The sequence below is a fragment of the Aethina tumida genome, chromosome 2 (genome assembly GCF_024364675.1).
Source record: "Aethina tumida isolate Nest 87 chromosome 2, icAetTumi1.1, whole genome shotgun sequence".
NCBI lineage: Eukaryota > Metazoa > Arthropoda > Insecta > Coleoptera > Nitidulidae > Aethina > Aethina tumida.
In genome coordinates, this window is record NC_065436.1 from 1,719,123 (window position 1) to 1,734,992 (window position 15,870).

Genomic DNA, 15,870 nt, shown 5'->3' on the forward strand with positions numbered 1-15,870 from the left:
TGTATTTTTCTTAGTTAATAATAAAACAATTCAATTTTAATTTAAAAATTTGTTGAATTTAAGATGAAAATTTTAATTTTAGTAATAGAATAACATAATTAATGACAGAGATTGGTATTAATAATGACTTAAAAATTTAAATATTGTTTTGAAAATGAAAATTAAAATTTTAATAAAAAAAATAATATAATTAATGACAGAAATTACTCAGAATTTTAATTTTAATAATAAAATAATATAATTAATGACAGAAATTATATTAAATAGAGAAGAAAATAGAAAATAAAATGTAGTTTTTTTTAATTAATAAAACAATTTATTTTTGAGTTAAAAACTTTTTAACAGGAATAAATTTTAATTTTAATAATAAAAAATATATTTAATGACAGAAATAGGTTTTAATTATGATTTAGAGAAGAAAAAAGAAGTACAAATTGTATTTTTCGTAGTTTATAATAAAACAATTCAATTTTAATTTAAAAATTTGTTAATTTTAAGATGGAAATTTTAATTTTAGTAATAAAATAACATAATTAATGACAGAAATTGGTATGAATAATGATTTAATAGAAATTGGACGATTTTAAAATGAAAATTTTAATTTTAATAAAAAAAATAATATAACTAATGACAGAAATTGGATTAATGAACAATATTTGGACAACCTCACATCTATTAATTGCCCAATTCATTATGCGCATCCACCAAAATTAACACACGTGGCGCATTCGCCATTTTTTAAAATATAATATTTGACAAATTTCAACGTCCATTCCATCATTTCCTCTTCTGATTGTGCACAAGAGATCAGGAGACGTGAATCTGGACGTTTAGCAATAAATGAGAAATAGATTTGGTCCATTTAAAAAAAAAAAAAATAATTTTAATAATAAACTAATATAATTAATGACAAAAATTGGATTAAATAGAGAAGAAAATAGAAAATAAAATGTAGTTTTCTTAGTTAATAAAACAATTTATTTTTGATTTAAAAACTTGACTATTTTTGATAATTTTAATCATTATTATTACCAATTTCTGTTATTAATTAAATTATTTTGTTACTAAAACTAAATTTTTATCTTAAAATCAACAAATTTTTAAATCAAAATTGTTTTATTATTAACCAAGAAGAATATAAATTGTCTTTCTTTTTTCTTCTCTAAATCTCAACAGACTGTTGACATTTATTCAAATGCCGGACAAACTTGGAAACATTTTTTTTACTGATATAAGAATATTTCATGTCGCATAAACGTGTGTCCAGTTTAGAGTGAAATCAATTTTCCGCACACGAATCATTGTGTTCAGTTTCTTTGGAGGCGCACTACGAAATCCCTGGAGCATGATACGAATCAAAATGTTGTTCTTTGCCTGAGCTCGGTGGAAACATAAATAAATATATACTCGACCCTGCTGCAACGGTTCGTATGTTTTATTTTTGTTGCATTGTTATCACAAGAGCCAATTGAAATAAATCAATGTACGTAAAAGTCTCCAGCGTATTTCGGAGCTTTTTGTAATCGTATATCGAAATAAGATCTTTGATTGGTCTATTTGTTGGTAAAAAATTCAAATACAAGAGTCGAATATCTTAATCAGTGCCATTTTATTAAAGTAATAACCTCCACGATGACTCAGACTTATTGAATAGCCTTCTCACTGATCTAGTGAGGTCAATTTCCTTCTGAGGTATCTCACTTTATGCCTCCTCTTGGTCTGAAAGTTCATCAAAGTCTCTAGAGCAAGGATAGAATGCCAATTAGTCTTCACAATATCATTATCTTGTTAGAAACTGGATATTGAAGGGTCTTAACGTGGAACTCCTCTGTTTCCTGGATGACAGAAGCCTTCACCCTTCCTATAAACCACAATGGGGCAATTGACGTTTCTTTGTTGGACGTTGTATTCTTAGGCCTCCTGCATCTTCTTCAGGCCACCCTTTTCAACAACTCCAGACGCTACTTCCACTCAGGTTCATCCTATTGATAATTTACCTCATTTTCTGGCTTCATCTGGAAGAGTATAGTTGGCACTACCTCACTCTATGCCTCCTGTGGCTCTGAAGGTCCACCAAAGTCTGTGGAGGAAGGATAGAATGCCAATTAGTCTTCACAATATCATTATCCTGTTAGAAATTGGATATTAAAGGGTCTTAAGGTGGAACTCCTCTGTTTCCTGGATGACAGAAGTCTTCACCCTTCCTATAAACCACAATGGGACAATTGACATTTCTTTGTTGGACGTTGTATTCTTAGGCCTCCTGCATCTTCTTCAGGCCACCCTTTCCAACAACTCCAGACGATACTTCCACTCAGATTCATCCTATTGATAATTTACTTCATTTTTTGGCTTCATCTGGGCGAGTATAGTTGGCACTACCTCACTTCTCTGGCTCTGAAGGACCACCAAAGTCTATGGAGGAAGGATAAAATGCTAATTAGTCTTCACAATATCATTATCCACTTAGAAACTGGATATTAAAGGGTCTTAAGGTGGAACACTGAATTTATATATCCCATACTCTCTGCAATTGATATTATAATGATTAATGAGAACAACTGTTTCAGGGTGAAACTGTTCGAATGTTCGGCCAAAGACGACATCAACATCAAGGAGATATTCCGCACGTTCCTCACGCTGGCCCGCATCTATCCGAGGGACGTGGAGGACAGTTCCGGCTTGAAGAGACAGTCGAGCGCTTACGTGTCGGCGACGAAGGGACGGCGACGGGCCGCCAACTGCGCCGTCGAGAAGATCAAGCCGTCCGGATCGGCGGACGAGGCGGAGAGCGGGGCGGCGAAGCCGCGATCCCGCTCCCTGATCCGCAGGGCGAGCAAGAAGACCAAGCAGCAGATGCGCAGCGCGAACGACACCGACAAATGCAACATCTCTTAATATTTTTTTATATAAGTGTTTGTGTTGTGACATTTATTGTTATTAAACGTATACGTACCAATATTAATCAAAAATTTGATGATTTAACCCTGACTTTTATTTAATTCACCCATCCTATTACCTATCATACAATGAGGGTCACACCATGTATTTGAAGATAGTACTCTAGGTGAGAAACTTCCACAATTTTGGTTTCTCCTGAATTAAGGTTGTCTTGAAACTGGACGATTGGAAATTGGGCTAAGGCTTCACCATTAAATCTCTTTACAATGTTGAACAAATGTATTTGACATAAATAAAGTTAGGATAACAAAATTAAACAATAAGGTTGGGTTGAAGCTGGTACACTTCTTGAAACAGTACTTAAGTTACGTTAAGACTCAAAAAAAACTTTAATGAATGTAAATGTTTATGGTTGTACCTTCTTCAGTTAATAGAAACAGTTTCTGCCTTTTTATGCTCACACAAAAGACCTCATAACGCATTCGAGATTAAAAGAAAGCTTCAAAATGTAATTAGAAGTACTATCTTAACCATCACATACTTCAGATATTTATTGATAGTTGGGGAGTAGCTCCAAAATATATATAAAATATTTTATTAACAAATAATTATGAATCGTTATAAACAAGAAGACTTAAGGCCATTTTGAGGATGGGGATGACACCAACCTGGTACTTATCTTCTTTATAGAGTGGAGAACTAATTTGGGAGTATTCTGCATAAATATTTAATACATTTTGAATTGAATAGTATTATTTATTAATATTTAATATCAAGGATAATAGATGAAAATAAAAAGGGGATAGATTTTGAAATAAAACACAAAATAAATAAACAAAAACACTTTCAAGTAGCTTGCCAAGTAGACTTTATTTACACTTAACAAATTTTTAATATGTATATAAAAATAATTTCTTACATTTTTTACATATAAATATTTTATGTACATTTAATGTACAGGGATGCTAATGCACGTATCAAGTTCTAAGCTTAGATATTTACAGTATTGAACAGATATGTGGAAATAATAAATTTTGGTAGAGAACCTTGATAAATTACACTTAAAAAAGTTAAGTCTAGGTTCTCCTTTAGACATTTCAATTTAATTTATCTAATTCCCATCATAATTCGTCGGCTGCACGACTCTTTTTCACATCCTCATCTGCGTTTTTATCACTGTCACTCACGACAATATCATCGACGGATTCACCATCCAAATTATTTATCACATTACTGTACGACGGAGACATGACATTTGAAACGCTTTCTAAAAGACTACTAAGCGTTTCCAAATTATTATTGTTCTCCTTCGCGTTCTCTAATTCGGACAGTTGCTTCAAGTCCGCAAATATCGAAACACCCGAATCCTCCTCCAGTTTAACCAGGGCGTCATCGTCAGTCTTTTGGTGTTCAATCAGCAGTTCTTTCAAAAGCCATTCCGTCTGTTTTACAACGTCCAAAGCTTTCAATTCTTCTATACTAGCACCACTTAAGGTTTGATAATAAATTCGTAATATGTTGACGGGAACGTACAGTTCTTTGGTGCTGGAATGAATGATCGACTTGAGCAAGCCCTTCCTAATTTGGCTCCACTGATAATTCGCCGTCTCCTCCACGGGTATTTTGGCGGGTTCCTTCGTCTTCTCGTTGTAGGTGATGCGAATCTTGTCGTTGCCGATGTTGGCCACGAAGTTGCCCACCTCCACCGCCTTACTGAAATCAATGCCGGTGTGCTTGTTCAAGAATTCCTGGACGGACACTTTCAGCTTCTGGAACATGCTCTCCTCCTCGTTCTGCGTCCACAGATCACTCTCGCCCTTCATCTCTTTAATCGTGACCTCGATGCTCGGATCTTTGGCCAGGGCCAGTCTCAATTTGGAAGCGTCTTGGGTAAATAGGAAGACGGAAGGTATCTTAACGTCGTTCCTGCCGTCGCCCGACATCGAGAACAAGGGCGAACTGATGGCGCTGGTGCCCGGCACGTTGTCGATGATTATAGCCGCCACGGCACCGAATTTCTCCACCGCCCTCACCTTGTCGACGAACATGCAGTCGCCCCGCTCCATGATTGCGATCTTCCCTTTCAGCGCGTCGCCCTGTTCGATGTCCTTGCATCCCCTTATTGGGGACACGATCACCGCTCTGGCCTTCACCAGCTCGTCCTGCTTCAGGCTTTTGCCGAAGTGCGACGGGCCCGCCTGCACGCTGACCGTCTGCTCACCGGTGGGTGTTTGTATGGGGAACGAGACGATTTGGGGCGTCGTTTCGGTGGGGCGGGACTGGAGCTTCGACAGTTCCACCATCTCGTGCATGAACATCATGCCCTCCTCGGCGTCGGCGGCCGACCTCGCCTAGAAAACAAAACATTTGAAAGCACCTCCTGGTGGTCTATTAAATTTAAATTTCATGAAATCACCATTATTATTATTAATTTTTTTAATTAAGTTATTTGTATCATGTTTTAATAAAATACACAATAGTGGCCGTAAATATATTAAAAATATGAACTGTGCTACCAACAATGTATCATTTTTCAATTAACAAAATTATGGTAACTTTTTACTTTATAGTCTTTCACTCATTATTTGGTCATTTGTCAAAGTGAAACTTATAATTCTAAATAAAATTTGGACAAATTTTCAGCAATTTTAATGATTTCTGGTGGGTCTAAAAATATTTTTTTTCTATTAACATCAAATTATAAATCAATATGTACTATATTTACTGTTTTAACACAATTTTATTATCATTTTATATTTGTAAATGGATATATCTGGGTCAACTATAACCAAGCATAAATCCCATAGTTATAAAACTATTCATTAATACATATATAGTTATTATATGTCAAAATTTTGGGAATATTAGAAGTATTTTTAAATATTTTTTTACAAAACCATATAAAGATTGTCAATTAAAATATAAATATACACATTAAATAATCTTTATTATCTTTTAGGATAGGCCCTAATGTCCGAAAACAAGAGGACCCGTTCCATAGCAAGGCGGACTAATTGCAAGGCACTCACGGCTGAGAACGTGTGCAGCAACTGGACCCGTCCGTCGTTCAGGGCAATGATGTTAATGCCCATATCCTTGAGGGTTTTCAGGTGGTTGACGTTGGCGGCCGAGAACTCGGCAGCAGTCAGTCGGCGCCGCTTCTTCGGGCACACGCCGTCCACCATGTTCTGCAGCGGCTTGCGCACCGACTCCGGGAACAACTGGAGGGTGTTGGGGCAGGATCGTGCGAACTCGGAGTCGTCCGGTTCCGTGTCGTGGCTCGACCTTGAACGTGAATTATTACATTGTACAGGGTGTCCCAAATTGGTTGCCAAACTTACCTGGTCCCATTTATGTGGCGTCCAGCCAACGAGAGAGGCAACAGGTGCCCCTCGGTGGTGAAAATAAACTTATCCAAGTCTAAAATCAGGTCCTCCTTGTCGCTGAACAGCAGAAACAGATATTTAAAAGTCTCAGACAGCACGAACGAATCCATGCGGTCCTCCTGCTTGGCCGTGCGCACGTCGTTGACGGCCGCGTAGCCGCACGGCACCCTCGCGTACCTCTGCAACGTGCGCAACACCGTCCTGCCCACCTCCAGGTAGTACGGATCGTTGGTGGCGCCGTACAGGAAGTACGTCGACTCGAGGAACTCGGGCCGCAGGGGGTGGTTGCCCCAGTGCACCTGGAAGTCGGTGGTGAACGCTTCCGGTATGAACTTGTGGCGGCGCATCACCTGGTAGAGCATTTCGTGCGTCTCGACCGCCGGCTTGATGTCGCCCTTGAGCACCTGCAGGCCGGGCCAGAAGGCGAGCAGGGCGTCCATGTAGTTGCGGGAATTCGTATGGGGTCTAAACGAATAAATAGATAAAAATAATATAGTAATCCTGACTAAGAAAAATATAAAAAATGTTATTTTCCTAAATTTATTTATTTACGTGTCAATATATTTATTAATATTCTCACCGATGCATGTGAACGTCCAGCAGCATCGGCCCCTGCGAAATGTACTTCATGACCGCGTTGTAGTGGCGGTTGAACCTGTTCAAATACCTGTCCTCGCCCAGCAGTATGTAGGCCTTCAGACAGTACTCGTAGTAGGAGTCGATGCCGGCGCCGACGCCCGAGTCGCGTCGCACCCAATCGCCCGAGTGGACGTTCAGCACGGTGCCCATCAGGTCGGAGCTGCGGTGTCGCATCTTCCACAGCTCGTCCATCGCCTTGTGCGCCTTCGTCTCGAAGACGGGCTCGCCGGTGAGGCGCGACAGGGCGGCCATTTCGAGGATCATCGAGCCTGCGCAGGCGGTGCACGTCTCGCGCAGCGCCTCCAGCCGGTCGCTCTTGATACCGTACTTCAGGTTAACCTGTGACCAGAGACATATTTGAAAATACACCTTATGTACACAGGAAGCACATCCTGTTTTCCTACATTCAATTTATTTTTATGGTACATTCTTATCTTTACACCGCATTATGACGAAAGCATTAATAATTATTTATAGCATCCTTATCAAATGAAGTGTTGGTGTAAAACTGAACAGTTAAATGATAAAAAAATATTCACCCTGGAATATGGGATTCCGGTGGTGGTGTTGAAAGCAGGCATCAACCTATAGCCGACGTCTTTGGCCATCGAGAGTAACTCCCCCTTGTACCAGGGCATAATTCCATCCCTCTGTTGTAAATAATCGGCGAGAATGTGCGCAGACAACAGTCCCCTACAAATATGAATTGTTTAAATTAAAAATCGAACAGGTCAGCAATTAAATAATAAACAAAAAAATAAAATAAAATAACCCATTTACCCGACGACACGTATGTTGGTCTCGAAAACTGAAACGACGACATCATTGTCGAATGACACGTCGTTTATTATTAGTTTCACGGCGTGTTCAAATTCCTCCAGGTCGCCAAGAACAACTAACGTGTCCAAGGTGTCGATCAACGTCAACGAGAAACTGAAATATAAAATTAAAGTAAAACTTATGTTTTAATATTTATAAGAAACTTGTTACATGCAATATGCTTGTTAAAAGTCTTGTTATCAGTAAAAAATGGAAATAAATTTACATGCAATTAGCTAAAACGGGCAATTAAAATGCTTTTTAAATTATTCAATGGTACTTATTGATTTATTGTCACAACTGTGACCCAAATGAATTAAAAATCAACTCATTTTCTGGACTTACAATGTTTTAAACTAAATCATTGTACATAATGTTTTGATAATCATTTACTTTAGCTTCAATTAGTTCTATTTAAGTGTCCTATAATATTTATTTATAATAAAACATTATGTAAATAATTAAAAGTTTAAATAGTCAATTACTGAGGTTTTCATTTGTCTATTTTACATGACATTTAGAGTTGTCATTTACTTGAATGGTAGTAAAAATTGGTGACTCAGATTGAACCAGAATAGTGGACAAATAAAGTGAGCACTCACTTCCCAAGACAGTCATCAATATCACCACGGTTTGGAGTCCGTCCTCTGTACCGCCCTGCACAGCTAAGTGGCATCAGCTCGTCAGCCGGATAGGCGTTCTCCATGTAGGCATTGTAGGCATGGTAGAACATGTCGCGGGCCTCCTCCCTGGAACCCGCGTTGTCAGTGGTTTGTTTATAAAGTTAAGGGTGTATTTGTGACCTACCTGAGCTGGTGCCTCTCCTCTTTGGTCATGGGTTCCTGGCACAGGGACGCGGTGACGAACAGGCTCAATATCAACGGGAGTGAAGGCATCGTAATTGATATCAGGAATGTAACATATTGCATTCGCACGACCCAAAACACGGTGATAAGGAACTGTTATCAGTGACATAAAATCCTTAAAACTGTTCGTGACGATTGTGGCGCGGCATTTCACGGCCGGTTCGTCGGTTTTTAAACGGTTGCACTTGTGATTTTTCGGGTTTTCGAAGCGGTTAACATCATAAAAGTGTAAAATACAAGAGCTGTCAAAGTCGTCGTCAAAAAGACGGTGACGGTTCGGAGGTGGTGCTACTCGACGCCACCTGATTGGTCGAGCGGACTAGGGACCACTGATGCCAACTGTCAATATTCTGGTTACACTTTTGAAATAAAAACATAGTCACAGAACATGTGTAATACAGAAATTAGCTCAATTCTTGTTGCTGACGGCGCAAGACGCCTGCGCAATAGTGGTCATTATCTTATAAATATTTTGTTAATAAATATAATTTTAAAAAAATCTAAATTGTTTACATTAAAGGGTTGTACTTATTAATTTAAAAATACTAATGGGTTGAAACAATTATATATGTTAAAAAACAGAATAAATTCTATTCAAATGTAATACCAACTGTTTCTGAGCCGGCTTTTCAGGTAAAAATATAAACAAAAATCATGAAATTCATTAATTAAATAACGATTTAACAATATAATTTGTTCAAAGATTGTTTATTATATTATAATATTATTTAAATAAGTAAATTTCTCTTTAAAATTAATACCAACTGTTTCTCTGGTCAGGATCTTCAGGTAAAAACATAGGCACAGAACTTGTGTAATACAGAAATTAGCAATGTCTGATATCTTTGGCACAACTCGTCTGCGCATACTCTACCGTTTTCTTTCTGTGTTTGTGGGCGGGCTTTTCAAATAAAAACGTAAGCACTGAACCAGTGTAATACAGAAAATAGTTTAATTAGACATTTATTACAAGGACACTTATACTGAGCGCTAAAAAATGCTAATAATTTTTCAAAAATATATTTTTATGAGTATATATAATTTTAACAACTTGTATTTTAATTTAATAATTAATACATAAATTAATTATGTTTATTAAATATTTATCTTAATAAATCTGTACATTCCATTATGGTTGTTGCATCAATTTATTAACACTTGTGCATCAAAACACGAAACATTCAATCAAATAAAAATATACATCAATTAATAGACGATTTCAATTGGGCTCACTTAAAACGCCTCCATCCGTGTCCCTCATATAAACACTATAAAAACTAAAATACTCTTTGTACCAAATAACATGTTTAAGAATAGATTTATAATTATTTCCTCAAACTCATTGTCTGAACAATAAAATTTTAACGGACAGACAATAAACTCATCCAGAAGATGGTCCCAACAAAGACCGCATCAGGAATTCCAGCCGTGCCGCGAATCGCTCGGTAATTGCGACCAGAAATGGAGGGTGAAATCAAAACGTGTCCGCATTTAAAAATCAGTCCGGACTTCTGGACACACACACACTCGCACGGGGCGGCGTCGAAAGCGTTTCGCTTCGAAATCAATTACGCTATTTTTTTTTTCTGCTCACATGTCCGTCCGACATTAATTATTCGGTGGAGGCACAAATTTATCAATTGACCCTTCCCAATGCGACTCCTTAACAGGCCAGCAAATAACGAAACGGTCTTTTAATTGATGGTGTTGCGAGCGGAGCGAGGCGTCTTCGGACGGCTGTAAACAAACTCGGTGTGGGATTTGAGTTGATCTGTTAATTTCGGTGTTTGTTGGTTTAGGAGTTGCCCGATTTGAAATGGACTACGCGATCTGTCTTGTTGTTTTCCTTTTCGGTGAGTTTTTCAATTTTTTTGTGCACTTTTTCGACTTCTTATTATAAAAAATTAATTATACAAAAATAGATTTATAACTTTTTTAGAAAATTTTTAAAAAAATTATATTTTTCAGTCATGAAGTAAAATAAAGATAATTTTAAGTTAAAAAAAGAGAAAAAATATGTTCTAAATAACAAACAATTTATTTGTTTATGTCTTTATATATAATTAATAATAATATATAATTTTTAAACTAAGGTTTTAATTTAAATTAGAATAAAAAGTACTATATTTATATTTTTTATAAACCATTAAATATATACATTAGTATAAAAAATGTAAACAATAATAATACTTTAAAAATAATACAAATTTTATAACTAAATGTATAAAAAAGTAATTTTGTCATTTCAAAATCAATAATTATATTGAATTTAAAGAAAATGGTTGAATTTTTTAAATTTAATTAAAATGGACATTTATTCATCAATCTTTATTAAGAAAACTTTATAACATAACATTTTGAAAGGACAAAAATTAAATTATTTCAATGAAATAATAAAAAATAAATATGATTTTAATTAAAAAAATAATAAATGACCAAAAGACAAGAAAAATATAATAAAATGTTCTAAACAAGAAAGAATTTATTTGTATATCCTGTGAAATTTTACACATTATTTTGTATATAATTAATATTAATATATAATCTTTAAACTGAAGTTTTAGTTTAAATTGGAATAAATATATAAATAATAATAAAAATAATTTAAAAATAATAAAAATTTATTAATTAAAGGTATATAAAATGAAATTTTGTCATTTCAATATAAATAATTTTATTAAATTTGGAGAAAACTTACAACACAGCTTGTTTATTATTATTTTGTTATTTTTTTATATAAATACCTTTTTATAACCTTAAATATTAACAATTATATAATAAAATAACGTAATAACCAATTAATAAGTAATTTATGAATATTATTAATATTTTTTTTATTAATATATACTAAATTTACACTATATAATATTTAAATTTATTTTACATTTTTTAAATTATAAAAACTGGTACAAAAATAAAAGTATTTTATTAAAATAATATAAAATAAATATAATTTTAATTAAAAAAATAGAAAAAAAATGATAAAGGGGCAAAACAAGAAAAATATAATAAAAATGTTCTAAACAACAAACAATTTATTTTTCTATATCATTATATATAATTAATAATAATATACCATCTTTAAACTGAGGTTTCAGTTTAAATTGGAACAAAAAGCATTATATTTATATTTTGTATAAACAATTTAAAAATACACCAATATAAAATATATAAATAATAATAAAAAAATAATTTAAAAATAGTAAAAATTTAATAACTAAATGCATAAAAAATGAATTTTTGTATTTTCAAAATTAATAATTTTATTGAATTTAAAGAAAATTATTGAATATTGAATTGAATTAAAATGGGCACTAATTTATCAACAAATTTATTAAGAAAACTTACAACACAACTAGTTTATTGTTTTTTTGTTATTTTTTTCTATAAATACCTTTTATAACTCTAAATATAAACAATTATATAAAAAAATATATTAAATCATCAATTAATAATTGATTTATGAATATTATACCAAATTCATTATATAATTTTATCAATAATTGTAATATATAATATTTAAACTTATTATATATTGTTTAAATTATAAAAAGAGATACGAAAAGAAAATTATTCCATTAAAATAATAAAAAAGAAATAAAATTTTAAATCTGAAATAGAAAAAAATTGGCAAAAGGACAAGATGAGAAAAAAAATATAATTAACACAACTTGTTTATTGTTTTTTATTATTTTTTTATATAAATAACTTTCATAAATTTAAATATAAACAATTATATAATCAATAATTGATATATGAATATTATACCAAATTTATGAGATTATTTTATTAATAATTATTAAAATTGTAACATATGATATTTAATTTAATATTAATATATAATTTAATTTTCAAAATAATTAAAATATGAGAAATAATTTTATAGTATTTAAAGTAAATGATCAGAATTATTTAGAAATTTAATTTATTATTTATTTGAAAGGTTTATAAATTAAATTCTAACGTTCATTACTTATTTTTATATTTTTTATATAAATATGTTTTATAATTGCAAATTATAACATAAATGTTCATTAAAAACTAATAAATTATAATAAATAATGGTTAAACTGAAGTTTAGATTAAATTTAAATAATTATATTGTGTTGTAAATCATCAAAAGACACTAAAATAATGTTATTTCATCATGTGTGATTTAAAATAATACAAAAATCTCTCATTTAATTTTTAAAAGACGTAAAATATAATAAAAAACAAAGTATGTTACTAATTTATAAAATGCATGTTAATTATTTTGTTGCATGTAAAGAAAACAATTAATATTAAATCAAAAGTCACGAATTAATTAATTGGAAAATAATGTTAATTAACGTGGCGAAACGTCATTGAAAAGATTATTTACGGCGAAAAATCAGTACGGACGTTTTAGGCGAAAGTATGGACCGCACCCCCACGTGTTAACACGATAAGCGTCAGGGCTTAATGTCCATAAACGACATTGTAACCGTAATTGATTATTATTCCTTCAGGAAGGTCACACCTACTCTCCAATCTAATTTTTCACACTGCAGTCAATTTAGCAAATCACAACACCATATAGCAAAAACTTCGCAATAATAAAATATTTCACCCCCACACGATTTACTTATTTAAGTTTTATGTTTAAACACATTAAATGTGAGGTGTGTAATTTTTGAGTATTCCAAACAAACACATAAATAATAAGTCACGAAGGGGTAATAATTTCGTTTGCCATTCAATCACCGAACAATTGGAAGGGGCACTCCTTCCAAGTCTGCAAGACCATCCTTTGCTGATGCCGTAAAGTCGACGGCCAAACATATTACCTTTAATTTGGATAATGCACCGTTTCACACATAGTACATATTTTACGTCGTTCGGCGCCCTCTTAATGAAATATTTGTGCTAATCAATGTTTTAATATGATGAGGCGAAGCCGAATGGACGGATTAATTAATGTGACAGTTCCGGCTTTGTAATTAACAGGATTTGCCGATGCAATCACGTTGTATAAATAATTTGACACGGCCAACCAATTTTACGTTTTTCAAATTTACATAAGGTCAGATTTTTTATCGACATCCTGTTGTTCCCATTTAAAAGTGTGGACAATCATTAAATATTATTGAAATAAAACATAATTTGATACGGTTTATAGTCAACTAACTATATTTTATTATGCGTTGTCCAAGTTCTTGTCTAGCACAATTGAAGACAGTTGTTGATTCATGCCTTTACAAACGGCTATTAAAAATTAACATTGCGATCTTGTTATTTACATTAATTAAGCCAATTCAACCGTTCTGCTGCGGCAACTGTAATGCGGGTTTTAATGTTTATAATTTAAATATCAAGTTCAAATCAACCTAAAACTCTAAAACTAATTGAAATTTCTAATTTGGGTCAAGAAATAAAACAACCAGACACAGCTATTTCATGCCAACCATTGTTCAATTGTTCTGGAAAGCAGAAACCAAAACAGTCATTATATTTTGTCTATCAGATCTAGTTTTTAAGATATGAATTGCTGGTTATCTCATCAGCCATAGTTTTAATGTCCTGATGGTATCTAGATAAAGCAGACTCCTTTGAAACATCAGTTTTATTTGAGCCAGACACAGCTATTTTATGCCAACGATTGTTCAATTGGTCTGGAAAGCAGAAACCAAAACAGTCATTATATTTTGTATATCAGATCTAGTTTTTAAGATATGAATTGCTGGTTACCTCATCAGCCATAGTTTTAATGTCCTGATGGTACCTAGATAAAGCAGACTCCTTTGAAACATCAGTTTTATTTGAGTCAGACACAGCTTCTTTATGCCAACGATATTTCAACTGTTCTGGAAAGCAGAAATCAAAACAGTCATTATATTTTGTCTATCAGATCTAGTTTTTAAGATATGAATTGCTGGTTACCTCATCAGCCATAGTTTTAATGTCCTGATGGTACCTAGATAAAGCGGACTCCTTTGAAACATCAGTTTTATTTGAGCCAGACACAGCCATTTTATGCCAACGATTGTTCAATTGGTCTGGAAAGCAGAAACCAAAACAGTCATTATATTTTGTCTATCAGATCTAGTTTTTAAGATATGAATTGCTGGTTACCTCATCAGCCATAGTTTTAATGTCCTGATGGTACCTAGATAAAGCAGATTCCTTTGAAACATCAGTTTTATTTGAGCCAGACACAGCTATTTTATGCCAACGATTGTTCAATTGGTCTGGAAAGCAGAAACCAAAACAGTCATTAGATTTTGTCTATCAGATCTAGTTTTTGAGGTGTAAGTTGCTGGTTACCTCATCAGCCACAGTTTTAATGTCCTGATGGTACCTATATAAATCAGACTTTAAAGTTTTTGAGATATAAGTTGCTGATTACCTCAGTGGTCATAGTTTAAATGTCCTGATGGTACCTACATATACTCTACTGAAATTTCTTAACTAAATAGAAAGACACACAGATTCTAAGTCTCTTTATTGACTGTAAATTTTAGGGATCATAAATTTGGACCGAGTGCACCCCCTGAAACTGACGAAATTCTCCGTACCACCCGCCCAGGCCCACTGGGCCCACCTGGTCTGCCAGTACGACCTGGAGGGCGGCAAGCTGTACGACGTCAAGTGGTACAAGGACGACCACAACTTCCTGCGGTGCAACGACGAGGGCGTCCACACTTACCCGGCGGACGGCGTCAACGTTTACAACACGGAACCGGTGACCAGTTCCTGTTCGCTGACGTTGAGCGGCCTGACGGCCAAAAGTGCGGGGATTTACAAGTGCGAGGTCACGCTGGACGCCCCCTCGTTTCCCACCGTCTCCAGTTTTGGCGACCTCAAAGTCGTGCCCGTTGAGCCCACCGGTATGTTGTTCGTTCAGTTCTTTGCCCGTCGTTTTTTAAAGGCTTTCAAATTTGTGTAATTAGCTAATCAAGTATTTTTGAATTAATATCTATAGTGCATTCACTTAACGTATTGAAAGGTATACCATAGGCTGTTCGCACAAAGTACCCAATAAATATACTTATATGTTAATTGTTTAATTTTTATAGTTTTCTGTTGTTTTAGCATTAACGACTACAACGTCAACTACCACAACCACCATACAAACACCGCTAATGTCATCAGGAAGTCATTGTATATATAATAAAATTTTAATAATTAGTGTTTTATTTATTTCTAAATGTATATTATTTTTATATTAAATAATTTTTAAAATCGCCTTTATTTTATTTTGATGCTCACAACACCCCCTTATTACTCAAAATGGGAAT

At 33.8% G+C, this 15,870-nt stretch overlaps 3 protein-coding genes and 1 long non-coding RNA gene across 4 annotated transcripts in view; 2 read left to right on the forward strand and 2 right to left on the reverse strand.

Moving 5' to 3' along the window:
* The window catches only part of LOC109603988 (GTP-binding protein Di-Ras2), a 60,721-nt gene extending 57,744 nt beyond the window's left edge, over positions 1–2,977 (forward strand). Inside the window, exon 4 of the mRNA XM_049962749.1 lies at positions 2,571–2,977. Within this exon, the coding sequence (XP_049818706.1) occupies positions 2,571–2,898 (328 nt within the window). The 3' untranslated portion in view covers positions 2,899–2,977. The remainder of the gene's footprint in view (positions 1–2,570) is intronic.
* Positions 2,978–3,728: 751 nt separating this feature from the next.
* On the reverse strand, positions 3,729–9,014 carry LOC109603994 (ER degradation-enhancing alpha-mannosidase-like protein 3). The gene is made up of 8 exons (XM_020020502.2): positions 8,553–9,014; positions 8,348–8,494; positions 7,707–7,859; positions 7,466–7,619; positions 6,868–7,265; positions 6,243–6,752; positions 5,931–6,186; positions 3,729–5,252 (listed from the first exon to the last, which is right to left on the reverse strand). Exons 1-8 carry the CDS (start codon positions 8,672–8,674, stop codon positions 4,023–4,025), a joined length of 2,970 nt encoding a protein of 989 aa, XP_019876061.2. The 5' UTR covers positions 8,675–9,014; the 3' UTR covers positions 3,729–4,022.
* A 1,148-nt stretch (positions 9,015–10,162) lies between these two features.
* LOC109603986 (uncharacterized) lies at positions 10,163–15,816 on the forward strand. Its single transcript, XM_020020497.2, has 3 exons — positions 10,163–10,464; positions 15,094–15,459; positions 15,665–15,816. The coding sequence occupies exons 1-3, from the start codon at positions 10,428–10,430 to the stop codon at positions 15,799–15,801; spliced, it is 540 nt and encodes a 179-aa protein (XP_019876056.1). The 5' UTR covers positions 10,163–10,427; the 3' UTR covers positions 15,802–15,816.
* LOC109603987 (uncharacterized) lies at positions 14,045–15,087 on the reverse strand. Its single transcript, XR_002191847.2, has 3 exons — positions 14,705–15,087; positions 14,321–14,628; positions 14,045–14,244 (listed from the first exon to the last, which is right to left on the reverse strand). It is a non-coding gene; the product is annotated as an uncharacterized LOC109603987 (long non-coding RNA).
* Positions 15,817–15,870: the final 54 nt, after the last annotated feature.